The 15,734-nt window shown below is 47.3% G+C and overlaps 2 protein-coding genes across 2 annotated transcripts; one reads left to right on the forward strand and one right to left on the reverse strand.

Moving 5' to 3' along the window:
• The first annotated feature begins 5,097 nt into the window (after positions 1–5,097).
• LOC147963818 (F-box protein At5g65850-like) lies at positions 5,098–6,249 on the forward strand. Its single transcript, XM_087529717.1, has one exon. It carries the CDS (start codon positions 5,098–5,100, stop codon positions 6,247–6,249), a length of 1,152 nt encoding a protein of 383 aa, XP_087385843.1.
• A 2,272-nt stretch (positions 6,250–8,521) lies between these two features.
• LOC147963819 (Rhodanese/Cell cycle control phosphatase superfamily protein) lies at positions 8,522–11,958 on the reverse strand. The gene is made up of 5 exons (XM_087531222.1): positions 11,602–11,958; positions 10,142–10,393; positions 9,941–10,039; positions 9,569–9,859; positions 8,522–9,230 (listed from the first exon to the last, which is right to left on the reverse strand). The coding sequence occupies exons 1-5, from the start codon at positions 11,926–11,928 to the stop codon at positions 8,850–8,852; spliced, it is 1,350 nt and encodes a 449-aa protein (XP_087387348.1). The 5' UTR covers positions 11,929–11,958; the 3' UTR covers positions 8,522–8,849.
• Positions 11,959–15,734: the final 3,776 nt, after the last annotated feature.

The raw sequence follows: 15,734 nt of genomic DNA on the forward strand, positions 1-15,734 counted from the left end.
AAGCTTTCAATAATGGTATTGAACATAAACGACCATCTGCCGTCAAAGTTACCATTATTCTTCTCCTCTCTCCTCCTAATGATATTGAAATCACCTCCAACTAAAAGTGGAAGCTGTTCCGATCCACAGATTCAAACAAGGTCCGCCAGAAACTCTGGTTTAAGCTCAGGCTGTGCGGCACCATACACTGCCACCAAAGCCCAGTTGAAACCATCTACTTTAGACCTGACTCGAAATTTCACCGCGAAGTCGCCCATCACTACACTTCGGACTTCAAGCGAATCGCATCTCACACCAAGTAAGATACCACCCGATCTTCCTCGCGGGGGGAGGCAATGCCAATTGAAATCAATACCACCCACAAGAGCAGACAGGAATTGGGGCGCAAAGTTTTCTCTACCAGTCTCCGATAGAGCAATAAAGTCCAGACGCTGCTCTAAAGCTGCCTCAGCAAGAAACCTTCTTTTAGCCAAGTCCTTTAGACCTCTGCTATTCCAAAAGATTCCTTTCATAATTCATCATGAAATTTTTTAGTAGTACGAATTCTAGCACTCCTACGGACTGCGGAATCGGGATAGATCTTCCGTTTCCACTTGCGTTTTGGTTTACTAGGTTCTGACGCCCGGTCCTCATAACCGGGTTCAACTGTAATACCAACATCATTCTCTATGGGCATATCATCGTCCTTAGAATCATGAATGGGGGGTGCTAGATCCGCACACAGATTATGGAGCACTCGAACCCCTAACGCATCAATCTCTACATCATTCATCGGTTTAACCGCTGCGAGATTCCGAATAGTCTCTAAAACACGCTCCGCCTCCAAATCTAATAGATCATTGACCGAATTGGTAATCTCACTATTAGTAGCTCCTAGTGACACTCCTAATTGGTTTGCATTATTTATAATCTCTTCATTAGAAAAATGCAATAAAGAATTAGATATGTTTACAGACATACCAGTAGAAGTTGCAGCATCCTGAAGCTTGGCCGCCCTCATAGCGCACCGCTGCTGCATATGATCAACCTCCGGGAGCTCGTGAAGGCGGGCACTCATCCGAGTCCCCGTCAAGGCAGGGTCGGGGATCCTGCCAAAAGCAACGACTTCCTCCCTAGTAAAGCCTCGCGTTGAATCCCTCAAAGGATCAACCGAGGTTATGGGGAGAGGTGGCTGCTGGCTCCCAAGCCCCTCAGATACAAGGCCCACATCGGGGTCCACGACCACGGGTACGCGCGGAAAGGGGGAGGCGGAGGCCGCCTGCCCGCGCCCTCCTCCCGTCCCACCTGCCGGCGCAGGGGAGACTGTCGTCGGCGTAGGAGAAGCGGTCCGCCTGACCACCGGAGAAGAGGGGAGAGCCATGGCCACCTGCCCCAACTCCCCCCCCAGCACAGCCGCCAGCGCGGGTGCCACCGCCCCAACCGGAGAAGCAGGAACCGAGGCTTCCTGCCTCGGGCTCACTACCCCGGCGCTGGCCAAGCCCACCGGTACCGGCGTCGCAGTAGGAGAGAAGGCTAGGCTACCTCCCCCACTGCCGAGCAACACCGGCCTCACCGGTGTGACTTGCGCCAGACTACGAGAGGGATAGGCCAGGGCCACCTGCCTTAGACTCCCCTCCTCATAGAACACCTCCGAACCTGTCGTCATATCCCAACTTGAAACCATGGTAGGAGAAAGCGGACCCACCTGAGGCTCCACCTCCGTAACCATCACAGGACCAGCCACAACATCAAACTCCAGAGGCGGGAGCATACACTCAAAGCACTCATCAGACTCAACCCTGTCACTCCAAAGCCGGGGAGGAGCCGATGCTGGCTCAAAGGACCCAAAACGCAACGTACTCATCGGTACCGTCGGGGCCGATGCATGTTCTACTCCAGAGCCATCACCGGACAACTGAGCAGCCGGATTAGGCCCATTGGCCCTCTCCTGTCCTGCCTCATCAGTCGGGTCCTCACGAGCACCGGCATCACCATCCCCCTTGTGCATGTCCATAGCAGCCCCAGAACCCGCATCGGCAAACAGCTCGGCATCCTCAAACTCTATCGCAAGAGGAAACACCTCTCCCCGATAAAACCAGTTAACCATGTCCGGGATAAAATCAATGTCCAGAACACCCACTAAGAGCCGGGCCACCCCATGTGCGCGGGTGAAAGCCATGTCTACTTCCTCAGTCTTGCCCACCAGCATACCCAAACTCGCCACTACTCGAGCATCGGTCAAAGCCTTAGATGGGGCCCCTGAAAACCGCAGCCACACCTGTCTCAGCGGTTTGCCCTTAGGCTCCTCCTTTTTCCACTCGTGAAACTCCAGGATGCACTTAGTACCAGGCACCCTGCACAACCCGAAACTCAACAGCTTGTGCAAGTTGTCCACCGTTGGGAACTCAACCCTAAAGACATTGTCCTCGATCCGAACAAGCTCCCACTGAAAGTCACTGGGAGCTAGTTCCTGAAGTCTCTGCACAATTTGAGCCTCAGACACCACCTCTCAGGTGGCTTTCACAATGCCAGTAGTCATACTCTGAGCCTCAACAATAATCTCCCTCGCCGCCGGGGACTCAAAGAAAGTGAGCTCGGCACAATATACTCCATACATCGCGAGCGCAGGAGCCTGATCACGCATAACCGGACAGTCCCCATAACATGAGCATTCTTACCACACAAGCTACATAGTTCCGCCATGCATTCTGCAATAAAGTGGCCTTTCTCACCACATCGATAGCACAACATCTTTTCTTTCTCACGTGCCCATTTGGACGCCCTCTCAGACTCAGCCCTGTCCCCTACCTCGGCATCTCCTCCAGTAGTAGGAACCTCCACATTGGCCAAGGCCGTCACAACCTCCATCGCCTGGCTAGGCAACTCAGTCGACTGCACAGGATCAATAACCATATCCGAAGAGGCCTGGTCAACCACGACCGGTGTTGGGGGCGGCTTGCGAAACCGACCACGACCATCACCCCGTCCACCACCACGGCCACCACGATGGCCACGGTAACCACCTCTCTGCCGGTTGTTCGGGCCCGAAGCCCCCTCGACGAAACCACCCGCTGGGCCAAGGAATGGTCTCTCATACGAACCATCACTTTGCCAGGCGTATCCGCGTCCACCTCCCGTAGACAACGAACCACGGTGTTGGCCTTTTCCGTGAACATCATAACCATCATCTCCCCATTGTCCTTTGGGCGGTCCATTGGCTCCACCATCCCCTGCATCCGGCCGTACCTGCGGTGGATCCGAACGCTGTTGCGTCGGCCTCGCGACATAGTGAGGCGGTGGCGCGGCACGAGGCACAGATGGCACAACACCCCGCCCCACGGCCGCTGGCACCGGAGGTCTAGTAGGTGCACCGCTCCCCGCAACAGCAACGACCGGCGCGGAAGGCCGCAGTCCACCTCGACCGGCAGCCGGCATCGTCCCGGACAGCCCCGCCGGCCGCGGCATTGGCGGCCGGGCACCATGACCACCGGCCCGACCCACGGCAGGCAGAGACACCGGCGCAAGCGGGCGGAAGGAACCACCCCTACCCGCGGCAGTAACATGCGCCGGAGCCGGTGGGCGGGCACCAGGAACTCCAGCTCCGCGGCCTAGGGTCGACGTATTTGCACCCACTGGTGCCACGCCCCGTCCCGCCGCCGGCACGCCGCGGTTCGCCCCAGGAGCGCCGGCGCCGCGACCAGTACCCAGAGCCGGCTGTGGCACCACCATGCCACGACCACCACCAGAGCCCGGCGGCGGCACAACTCCGGCCCGAGCCGACCCGGCCGGCTCCGCCGCATTCTTTCCCGCGTTGCCCTGACCCGCCATGGGAAGCGGAGGGATACAACGAGCACGTCCCCCGCGATCTGCAATGGGATGTGCACTAGATATATAGGCGAAATCATCATAACAAGCTGGGTACATATTGCCGATGACTTCAACCTAGCTATTCAAATGATACGCTAGACCTATCTTCTGGGATACACCCAAGAACAAAATCTTTTTGTATGGGTGAAATCCTAGTATGTTGACAGGACCACAGTAAGACTCCTCGGCCTCTTATCCCGCGTCAATAGCATCATCTTCATCAGATGCCCATTCAAAGTTCTGGCCAACTTTCTTTTTGAATTTTGGAAGACTGGACCGAAAGAATTCAACATTGATGTCTTTCAAGACCCAGGGTCCATGAACGTGTTGATCAAATAAAAAAATGTGATAGCACATGCTTAAGCTCAATGTCATGCTTCATCGTCCAGCCCATCTTACCACATGATTCACCGAGGATCTAAATCCGAATCCTGTAGTCAACTGAAAGAAGATACACTCCTTTTTCTGATTTATCGAGATAAGGGTTGTATGGGTTTCCATAGCGTGGCCGGGTGTGCTATCCACTGGCGGTTTAATTGCATGCTAGTCATCATCAGACAAGGATATTCTGAAAATACAAATTATGTAGTACCAAATAAGATGTTTAGAATTTAGAGAATCAATCATAGAGTAACTGAGATGAAGTTAAATTCTAATAATGAAACATAGCGACTGGGGCATTTTTGAAAAAAGAGCTCCATATATAGTGCTCGAGCTCTATTTTGCATTTTTGAAATACAGCATGCTCCTACCTCATGATCAAGTCGGCTTGGTCACGCGGATAATGTGCATGCACATAAAGTGCTCCTCGCCAATAGACAGCGCGGAGTGTAGACCAATTCATTGCTCGTATCACGACGACAGTTCCAGCAGAGCATCCCCTTGTCGAACAAAAAACCTTTTCTCCCAGCATACTGTCCATGATGAGAAGACATGCAAGCTGGGGACTGCTGCGAGCTCCTCGCTAGTAGTGAGGCGATGCCATGGGATCATATAGAAGAAATTCATCGTTGTTGCATGGCTCCAACCCTGCTGCACGGTGGGCAAAGCATAGCGGCGCATTGACCTATTTTTTGGGAGACGCATTGACCTGCCGTGTTCGGCCTGGGCTGCTGCCTCTTTGGCCCATTGATGACCTGGTGGCCCGGCCCAAGCCCACTTGTTCGGCCCCGCTCCTCCGTGTCCTCCCGTGTAATTTCAGTGCTTCCTCTCGTCCTGCGCGCTGCCGTCTCCACGCCGCCACGCATCGCCATGACGCTGCACGGCTCACCTGAACGCCGCCGCCTTATTAACACGCCTGCACCGGCGGAAGGCGCTGTCCCGATGCCAGCCGATCTCATCTTTGAGATCCTTTCCCGGACGCCGGTGAGGTCCGTGTGCCGGTTCCTGTGCGTGTCCAAGGAGTGGTACGCCCTGATCTCCGATCCAGCCTTCGTCGCCGCGCATAAATCTCGCCATGCCGAGCCGCTCATGGTGGCCAGCTGCGCCGAGGACGAAGCCAAGAGCTGGTGCCGCGACCTGCGGCTGATGGACATGGATGGTACTGTCGTCAAGGTGCTCAAGGGCATAGACGGCTCTCCCTTGATCTCCACGAGCTCAGACGACCTCATATGCGTGGCAGATTACTCTTATTCTTATGCTAGCGCCCAGGTGATCGACCCGGCCTCGGGGAAGATGCTCGTGGACTGTCCGGAGCAACAAAACAGGATGGTGTGCACCTTCTTCGGCTCCGGCCGTGCCGTGCCGTCTCGCGCTTACAAGGTGGTCAAGGTCGACGATGGTTCGGCATGCAAGGTTTTCACTTTAGGAGAGGACCCCCGTTGGAGGGTGTCGAAGCCGCCCCAAACCAAAATCTCCTACATGGAAAACTCCCCGGTCGCTGTGAATGGTGTCATGTATTTCTTAGAGACGCAACATCGTCGACGCGGTTACATCTTACATTGCTTTGACATCGAGAGCGAAACGTGGAGGAAGACGATCAGTGGCTCACACAAACCCATGGGCCCTGATGTGTGCCTGGCTGTGCTCATGGCCGAGCTCAACGGCGCTTTGTGCATGGTCCAAACGGAGAGAGAGTACCACACACCCATGACAAGTAATCGGCGTGCCAACGTATGGATCTTAGCCGATCTGGATATGGGTACATGGATTAAGGCGTATTCCATTCCGATGGACGCGTCCACGGATTATTGTAGGCCTTTGAGGGTAACACGTGATGGTGGTGAATTGATTTTCTGCAATACCTTTTATGCAGAAAGACAGGAAATTCGAGCCTACAATCTTCACACTAAGGCATGCACGTCGCTATGCAAACTAGATAGAACCATGGGCAGAATTGCTCTTTGCAACTTGCAGTTGGACCGCCTCTTGTCTCAGCCAAGATTTAGTGTCCACCGTAGCTGACTACACTGTGTTTTCTGGATCTCTTGAATACATGCATCCGACAAGACACATATAATTTGCTTCAGACATTTTTGGACTAGTTCTAAATATTTATGATCATTTTTTACAAGTTGTTGCTAGATTGTATGTGCTCATTTTTGAAGATGAACAATAGATCAATTATCAATTATGTAATCTAGAGCTATGAACTTCCATGAGATTGTTGGTTTTGTAATCACTTGCTTATGGTTCAATTATCTTTTTCTATGGTGCATTCATTTATTATTACAATTATCTATAAATTCCTATTAAGCTATCTAAAGAAATGATTACTCCAGAACCTTCAGTTGAACCTCTCTACAGACATGCTCTCTCTTTATAACTTGTGATGTTGTCGGTGAAAGGAAGGGACAAGATATTGGTGGATGCGGCTCCAAAATCCAAATGGTGATTAAATCCTTGCATGCTGTGTTTAGACCGACATGCTCAAGTTTAAAGCTTTTGCTGTGGTGGTCCTTTGCATAGCAGGGTGGTGGACTTGTATTCTGTTAGTAGTATGCTCCATTGACCATTTTGGTCTTTACATAAAGCAGGATGAATGCACCTTTCATCTAGAAATCTTCCTTGGCATACATAAAGCCATGTGTGTGGATTGCACATTTTGGCGCTCGAGCACTAGTATACTATTAGGGTTTTCTTCTCTCCACGGCTTCTTGCCGTTGTTGACTGTTCATGTTCAACAACGACTTGGTCATGCCGCTGATCGGGCTAGGGTTGATAAGGCTGGTCACAATGGGGAGGAACTTAGGAGTAACATCACACACTCCAATACAACTTTGCTTATGTGGCACATATTTAATGAAGAGAGAGGTGCTTATGGTAACTAGCTAAGTTACCGGAACATCACACACTCCAAGAAACAATGAGTCTATAACCTAATAAATACATCGTTGCATGACACTACATAGATGTTCCTACCCACTATGGAGGTAGTAATACAGTCTAGGGAAGTGTGTAAGTTACTAGCTTATATTCTTGCCCATTGTGACCAGCCTAAATGGGGGCTCGAGCACTCATTATGGCCTTGGTCGGTTGGTTCCTCGGTGTGCAGTTCCTCATTTGGTTTCGTTTGTATCAATATCTATACCTTGGACATGGTAGTCTCCGGAGTAGGGCGTTTTGAAGCTCGGCCTCCATGGAGGCCGGATTTTTTGAAAAATTCAAAATTCGCACTTTTTAATTTCAAAAAAATCTAAAAAAACCATACAAATAAACAAGGATGTTATGTGTATATATGTAAAATTTGAGGATGAAATACCCTAAAATGCGATCTGTGCAAAAAAGATAAATTCATGGACTTTGAGGATCAATAGTGCATCTACTAAAAAGCGTTAGATTTGTTCTTTTTGTGTAGCACTCATTTTAAGGTGTTTCGTCCTGAAATTTACACACATATGCTTTATGTCTCTAAGTATGTGTGTAAGTTTTTTCAAAAGAATTTGAAACGTGAAAATTTGAATGTTGATCAAGTCAAACTCAGGAGCCCGAGCTCTAAAGAGCATTTTCGTAGTCTCCGCTGCTAATCCAAGGGCTGTAACAGACCCATCAATTTTTTTTTCTTATCTGTAAATAATTTCTGAAATTTCTTTGTTGCATCCAACACATTTTCAGTGATCTTTTGTGTGAACATTTCGAACTCCTGAAACAATATTAACACTCCTTGAACAGACGTGCATCAGCAGACGATGGAAAAACGAAAATAGAAGAAAAGATGAAGCAACAGTGTGCTAGTCACTGGAAGGATTAACATCATGTGACGAGCTATGAAAAATTGCATCCATCCTAAAAGGTGACATCATACAAGAAGCTAACATCTATCTACATCGGTATTTGAACTCGTGAAAAAACTATAAGGATTGAAGTGAACAGGGCAGACAAATACTTTCCTTTTCCTATTATTACTACTTCGATTTGAAATTCCTGTAAACCGAATGAGCCCTAAGGACCCTGGGAGCTAATTCTCTACCCGACAACAAACGTTTGTAGTTTCACTGAACTGTGCAAGTACGATGCAGTTCATATGCACATGTATCAACATCATTTTGAGTTTTTGACCCACCGGCACAAATCTACTCCATATATGTATAGATCAACCAAATAAACACACCACGCCTCTCCAGGAAATGAAAATAGCAAATCAAATGCAAATAGCAGTTTCAGACAGCCTAGAAACAAACAACGTTCAGAACAACCAGCAGTATAAATCTGCACCGAACTCCAACCAAAAAACCTCTCGTTCAAACAGGAATGGTGCCATTTGGGTACTGACCCCATCATTATACATAAACAGACTGCGAGATGCTTCATAAGCTCATACGAGTAACCAATGTTACAATTTACGGATAGATGGAGTACAAAAATCAGCCCCCTGTAAACAAACTTCTAAGCTCGAGTAAGACACTAGTGATAGTGATGTACCTGCAGTCTAGATCAGAGACCAAGAAGTAACTCGTGAAACCTGATCAAAGTAGCCAGACAAAAGCACTACAGATCGATAGTCTCACTTTTGTCGAGGGCATTTCAACAATCCAGAAGTAATAGAACAAAATCACCAGTTTAAGTTATACTGAATTGCGCGGCTGTTTGTCCTCCTTAACTCCATCGCTAGCTTCGAGCCTTTTTGGACTCCTGCCTTTATCAGGACCGCCAATAACTCCCCATGTCTTAAACTGCCGGTGCCGAGCCCTTGCCCTTTCCTTCTCCTCCTCAGATCTCGTGGAAAAGCAGTATGGACATGATACACCATACTCCCATTTAGGAGATTCCATGTCTTCGTCACTAACTGGTTGTTTACATCCATAGCAGAGTTTGTGGGTTCCCTGAGCTAACCCATGCTCCACTGAAACACGCTTATCAAACACGAAACATTCACCTTCCCACAAGCTTTCAGCTTCCGGGATTTCCTCTAGGTACTTTAATATTCCACCCTCCAGATGGTAAACCTGGCACAGGTATGAAACCTCTCATTAGGGTCACAACTATAAGATATGTTACTGTACTATATAGAAGTTGATAGCATAAAAATCTTTCATGCACTAATTGGTTTTATAACAGAACTTATCCACTAGGTTCACTACATAACCTAGTGCTATTGATGGTACAGCACATGATCAGGTTAACTGTACACAAGATGCAATATTCAACCTAAGGACAAATTCATTTCAGTGGTATAAAAAAGTAATATGTAGTCAATTTGTATACAATTTATTTTTAATCAAGAGGAAATGCTTCATGAGGAAAGTCAACGGAGGAATAAGAAGAGAAAGCCCTCCTGGCATACCTCTTTAAATCCCTTGTCAAGGAGAAAGCTCGATGCCTTCTCACATCTAATACCACCAGTGCAATACATAGCAACTCGTGGTAGCTCTTTGGGTCCACTGGAATTCAGATCTTCTGCTCCCTCAGTTACAGTGTTACCATTTACTGATGACTGGTGACTATCAGATTCAGCCAACTGGAACTGATTATCAACCCAAGATGGGAATTCTCTAAATGATTCTGTGCATGGATCAACAGCCCTCTTAAATTTTCCTATGCGTATCTCATACATGTTACGCACATCAATGACAACCTGCCACATGAATTGTGTGAATGCATCACGCAGATAGCAGCGAACTAGACAAAAGAAAACTGAGATGAATGAAAGACTCACGGTGTCTGGATCACTTATCAACGAATTCCAATCTTTTGGCTTTATATACTTGCCAACCCTTTTAGTTGGCATCACACCAGGGTCTCCAAAACTCACAATCTGAGAAATAGTCAATAAAGCATAATAATCTGCATCACTAAATACTCAGGTATTCAATCAAACAACCATTAATATTATTATTATGCAAGCACACTAACCAACCTCCTTTTTCAATTTCACACGGACATGATCCCATCGGAATGGTGCATCTTCTCCAGGACCTACAGGAGAATGGCTGGTATGTCCATGATGGATAGCCTCGTCCTCTGGAGTAACAGGTGTCTGGATCACCCTCAATCCTTTTAAGCGATTGTCTGTTTGAATAAAGTTCAAAACTTTCTCCACAGCTTCTGGTGTTCCACATAAACTACCATTGATTCCCTCTGGTGCAAGAATAATGCCACCTGAAACACGCTGAACAGAATCAGCCAACCAACCATGTGAGTGCCCGGTTTCACAGAAACATTAATAAATAAATACTACTCACTCCGATCCAAAAAATTGTCGTGGCTTTAGTTCAAATTTGAACTAAAGCTGAACTAAAGCCATGACACTTTTTTTGGAATGGAGGGGGTAGCATATATGGGCAATTTATACACAATATGAACACCAAGTTAACGTTACTGTCATTAGCCACTTAATATTTCGAAGTTGTAAAAGAGTATAACACAGGATACAACCATTAGACCACACATACTTTTTAACTTTACATAAGAAAATAACCAAATTTATCAGGTCGACCATAAATTGGGTAATAATTATCCCATATCATATCACTACTGTTCTAGTTAGCAAGATTCATCTTATACATTAAATAAATGAAGTAACAGAACTGAACATCTTAATGTAACAAAACAGTAACAAGTACCAGAGAATTTAAAAACCTAAATATAACAATAGAAGCTCAAAAATGAACGTCTTGGTGTAACACGCATCAAGAACTAGAAATGAGCTGAAGTCGTAAGAATTATAAAATGTACTTAAATGACAACTCCACGGGAGACAAATCTCTCAATAATATAATGTGGTTTCTTTGTTACGATTTTGGGTAACTTTTCACATTGGTATTCCTCGCATTTGGTATGCCAGATCTATGCGCATTTCGCAATGGGTTTACAAAAATAATACAATGCAGTATCTAGCTCAGAATGGTCATACATATGCACTATACAATCCTTTGCGTATCTAAAAACTTGCTATTTTCCAATTCAAGGAAAGAACTTTCTAAGCTCCATGATCAATTGATCTTAATATACAAAGTTCATGACATGAATGCATCAAACATTTAGTAGAGCACAAGCAACAAAAGAGGAATGTAACATAGCACAAAAGCTGGCACAATACATCACTCGCCAGATGATAACACCTCACTATAACAAATGCAACCTATAAGGGAAACATGTGCAGTATAGGCAGATCCGCGGAATGTTGCTACCACAATATCCTTAAAATGCTTATTTCGCCCCTGACCTATCCGTGCCATTTTTCTAGTCTTCCCTGGCAGGATAGCTCGAGGTTTTGGAACATCGCACACCACTTCAATTCTACTATCTCGTTAGGTCACACAAGCGATGGCCATCGATACATAGTGACAAAAAAAAAACATATCTGTGCGCGCTCACCAGCTCCTCGCAGAGCTCCTTGAGCGGTTGCCGCAGGTCGGCATGGTCGGGGAAGTCCGCGAACCGGTAGAAGGAGACCACCACCAGCGCCGGAGCCTCGCCTTCTGCGCCCCCATCCCCCGCGGCCACCGCGAAGCTCCTCCCGTGCGGCGGCGGGGAGACGAGCGGGGCGCTGTTCCTCAGCGGCATTAGGCGAACGCGGCGGCGGGGGACGGCAGGGCTGGGGGCGGGCGGGTCGAGGATGAGCGAGCTGATGGAGGGGAGGAGGTGGCGGGCGGCGGCCGTGGCGGCGCGGCGGGCGACAGAAAGTGGTGGGGAGGGCAGCATCCGGCCTGTCGGGGTTGGGTTGGGTTGGGGCAGAATTACCGCAGATTGGCCTTAGCGGACGGATTCTCGTGTTTATCTTTCGTGATGGGCTTTTGGGCTGCGACGTGGAAGATAGCGCTCCCTTAGTGGCCTGGCCCAGTCGTGCAGTTTTCTTCTAGGTTTTTCAAGTTTTTTTTTGGGGGGGTTTTCCTCTAGCTTTCCTTCCAGTTTGCTTTTTCGGTTTTCAGTTTGTTTCTATGGTGCGTTTCGTCGTTTTTTCTTTGGTTTTCTGCATTTCTTCATCGGTTTTCTTTAGGTTTTTCCTTTTTCAAGGCAAATGATAAGTACCACATGTGCGGCACGACGCAATTTCGCCCTGACGTTTTTTACAACTGAAGTTGCCATCTGAAAAGAAAACAAAAAAATATTAAAACTTGCCATCCGAAAAGAAGTTGCCATGCTTGACAACTAAAGTTCTTATCATTGCGTCTCTAAATTTGTCATAAAAATTGTTCGGAGTTGCCATGTGTTTGTGCCACCTCATGTATTGTATATTATGTACAAAATTTCATGAATTGGCAATATGGATTTTCAAAAAAATATTCAGCGAGTTTCTTAAACTACATTGATTCGAGTTGAACCGTGTAGACGTAGGTGTATATGTCGTAGTGCACCAATACAATAACTGCATCACTAGAAAAACAACTCACACTATCTATCAGCCGACCTCGTGGGCTCTTCCGTTGTTCCCGAGCGAGTGAGTGTAGATACGAACTTGCAAAGCTTGTGTATGCGGCCGCGCTAGGATCTTTTTTAAGTTGCCGCCGTCGGACATACTTTCAGCCCCCGGGAAAATATCAGGTGATACCATGCCTTAGGTAATACCATGATACAAGTTTCTGACCCGTTGGATCTCAGATCCAACGGCTCCTGGAGAATCTGAAAGGCTGCCGTACTTGTTTGCAATTTGTTGACTTCAAAAGGTCTTTTTTGCAGAATGTTGAAAACCTCCCAGGAGCCGTTGGAAGTGGGAGCATTTAAGCCCCGGTATCACCTGATACTCTCCCTTCGGCCCCCTAGTCTCCAGCTGCCATCTTAGCACTGAGAGATGAGGTGCCTTGGATCTTTAGAAGTTACATGCTTGTCGCCAGTATTTATGTGGTTATGGTGTTTTTGCGAATAAAGATACTACAGTTTCTTTATCATTGGTGTCATGGAGATAGAGATGTTTGTGTCTTTGCAGGTCCGACTGTTCGAATCTGATGGGTTTATGCTATTCTGTCATCCCGTTATTTGTTGATTTGGTTCTTTGTGGAGTTGGAATTTTTCCTCGCCGATATGGTGAAGATCTTGTAATTCGACGGCCTACACTTCTAGGGGGTCTTCTTCGGTCGAAGTAAGTTTATCGCTAAGGCTTCCCATCTGTTTAGATGGACGACACAACCAACTTTCAGAAATCTTTATTGGTAATTATATTTGTGCGGGTGAATGGAGCAGTATCATTACCCCAATCCAATTGAAGTCTCTTTACTTAAGTCTTGGGAGTTTTCCGTCTTGCAGAGATTGATTCACGGAGCAAAAGTCTCCAAAATATATTACTGTATTTCTTAGTCATACAGTTACTTTGTATATTTTTAGATCTTGGTTCTCAAGTATTATCTATGTAATGATTATGAGTAAGATTTTTTTTTGAAAAATCAAGGGGGGGGGGGGGGAGCTCCCCACCTGAATATATATCTCAAGTTTGTAACCCATCGTCAGACTGATTACAAAGAGGAATTACATAAGCACGTGAAGTCGTGATAAGAGGTAGGAACGCCAGGAGGAGGTGGCCTGCTTGTGCACCGGTTTCTTCATCCGGTGCGTCCAGAGCATGAGATCATCCACGATGCGCCTGAGGGTGAGAATACTGTGGTGATTTTGTTGCTTGAAGGTCATAGCGTTTCTGGAATCCCAAATCTTCCATAGGATGATGAGGAGGACGGAGTGCCAGATTACCGCATCCACCTGTGTAGGTAGGCGGCAGTCCCAGAGTCCATCAATGGTACTTGAAGGAGAGAGGCCGATCCGTTGCCAAATACGTTGTGAAAGAGGACAGTCTAGGAATATGTGTGAGCTATGTGTGAGCTGGTTTCACCATCATGTCCGCAGCGCGGGCATAGTGAGTCGGTGACGATATGCTTGCGCTGAAGGTTGCTTTTTGAGTTGAGTCGATCCCGAAACAGGAGCCATGCAAAGATCTTCACGTGATTTGGAACGTGTGAAGACCAGATGGCAACGACATGCACGTCGTCATCATCATCATGGGAGCCCATGGTTAGCGCGTAGGCTGCCCTCGTGGAGAAGCACATGCCACCATTGAGGTAGCGCTCGTCCGGTCCTGTCGACAACCGAAAATCCTGCAAGAGAGACAACAAAGCGCACAACTCGGTAGCAGCATCGGATGTTAGGCGGTTCCATAGGATTGTTTCCAAACCGTGATTCAGGACAGCAGCCACACGAGCTAGTGGTATAGTGGTGTGTGAATATAGGCAGGGGAATAAAGTAGCAAGGGGTTGGTTGTGTATCCAAGTTGAAGGAAATATGCCCTAGAGGCAATAATAAAGTTATTATTTATTTCCTTATATCATGATAAATGTTTATTATTCATGTTAGAATTGTATTAACCGGAAACATAATACATGTCTGAATACATAGACAAACTTAGTGTCACTAGTATGCCTCTACTTGACTAGCTCGTTAATCAAAGATGATTATGTTTCCTAACCATGAACAAAGAGTTGTTATTTGATTAACGGGATCACATCATTAGGTGAATGATCTGATTGACAAGACCCATTCCATTAGCTTAGCACCCGATCGTTTTAGTATGTTGCTATTGCTTTCTTCATGACTTATACATGTTCCTATGACTGAGATTATGCAACTCCCGTTTGCCGGAGGAACACTTTGTGTGCTACCAAACGTCACAACGTAACTGGGTGATTATAAAGGAGCTCTACAGGTGTCTCCAAAGGTAGATGTTGGGTTGGCGTATTTCGAGAATAGGATTTGTCACTCCGATTGTCGGAGAGGTATCTCTGGGCCCTCTCGGTAATGCACATCACATAAGCCTTGCAAGCATTGCAACTAATGAGTTAGTTGCGAGATGATGTATTACGGAACGAGTAAAGAGACTTGCCAGTAACGAGATTGAACTAGGTATTGGATACCGACGATCGAATCTCGGGCAAGTAACATACCGATGACAAAGGGAACAACGTATGTTGTTATGCGCTCTGACCGATAAAGATCTTCGTAGAATATGTAGGAGCCAATATGGGCATCCAGGTCCCGCTATTGGTTATTGACCGGAGATATGTCTCAGTCATGTCTACATTATTCTCGAACCGTAGGGTCCGCACGCTTAACGTTACGATGACAGTTATTATGAGTTTATGCATTTTGATGTACCGAAGTTAGTTCGGAGTCCCGGATGTGATCACGGACATGACGAGGAGTCTCGAGATGGTCGAGACATAAAGATTGATATATTGGATGACTATATTCGGACACCGGAAGCGTTCCGGGGAAGTTTCGGATAAAACCGGAGCACCGGGGGCTTACGGGAACCCCCCGGGGGGTTAATGGGCCTCATGGGCCTAAAGTGGAGAAGAGGAAGGGGCTGCCAGGGCAGGCCGCGCGCCCCCTCTCCCCCTAGTCCGAATTGGACAAGGAGGAAGGGGCGGCGCCCCCTCTTTCCTCCTCTCCCTCCACCTCTCCTACTTGGACAAGGAAAGGGGGAGGAGTCCTACTCCCGGTAGGAGTAGGACTCCTCCTGCGCGCCT

Source organism: Triticum urartu, chromosome 6A, assembly GCF_056163025.1.
Source record: "Triticum urartu cultivar PI428250 chromosome 6A, HENAU_Tu73, whole genome shotgun sequence".
Taxonomy (NCBI): domain Eukaryota; kingdom Viridiplantae; phylum Streptophyta; class Magnoliopsida; order Poales; family Poaceae; genus Triticum; species Triticum urartu.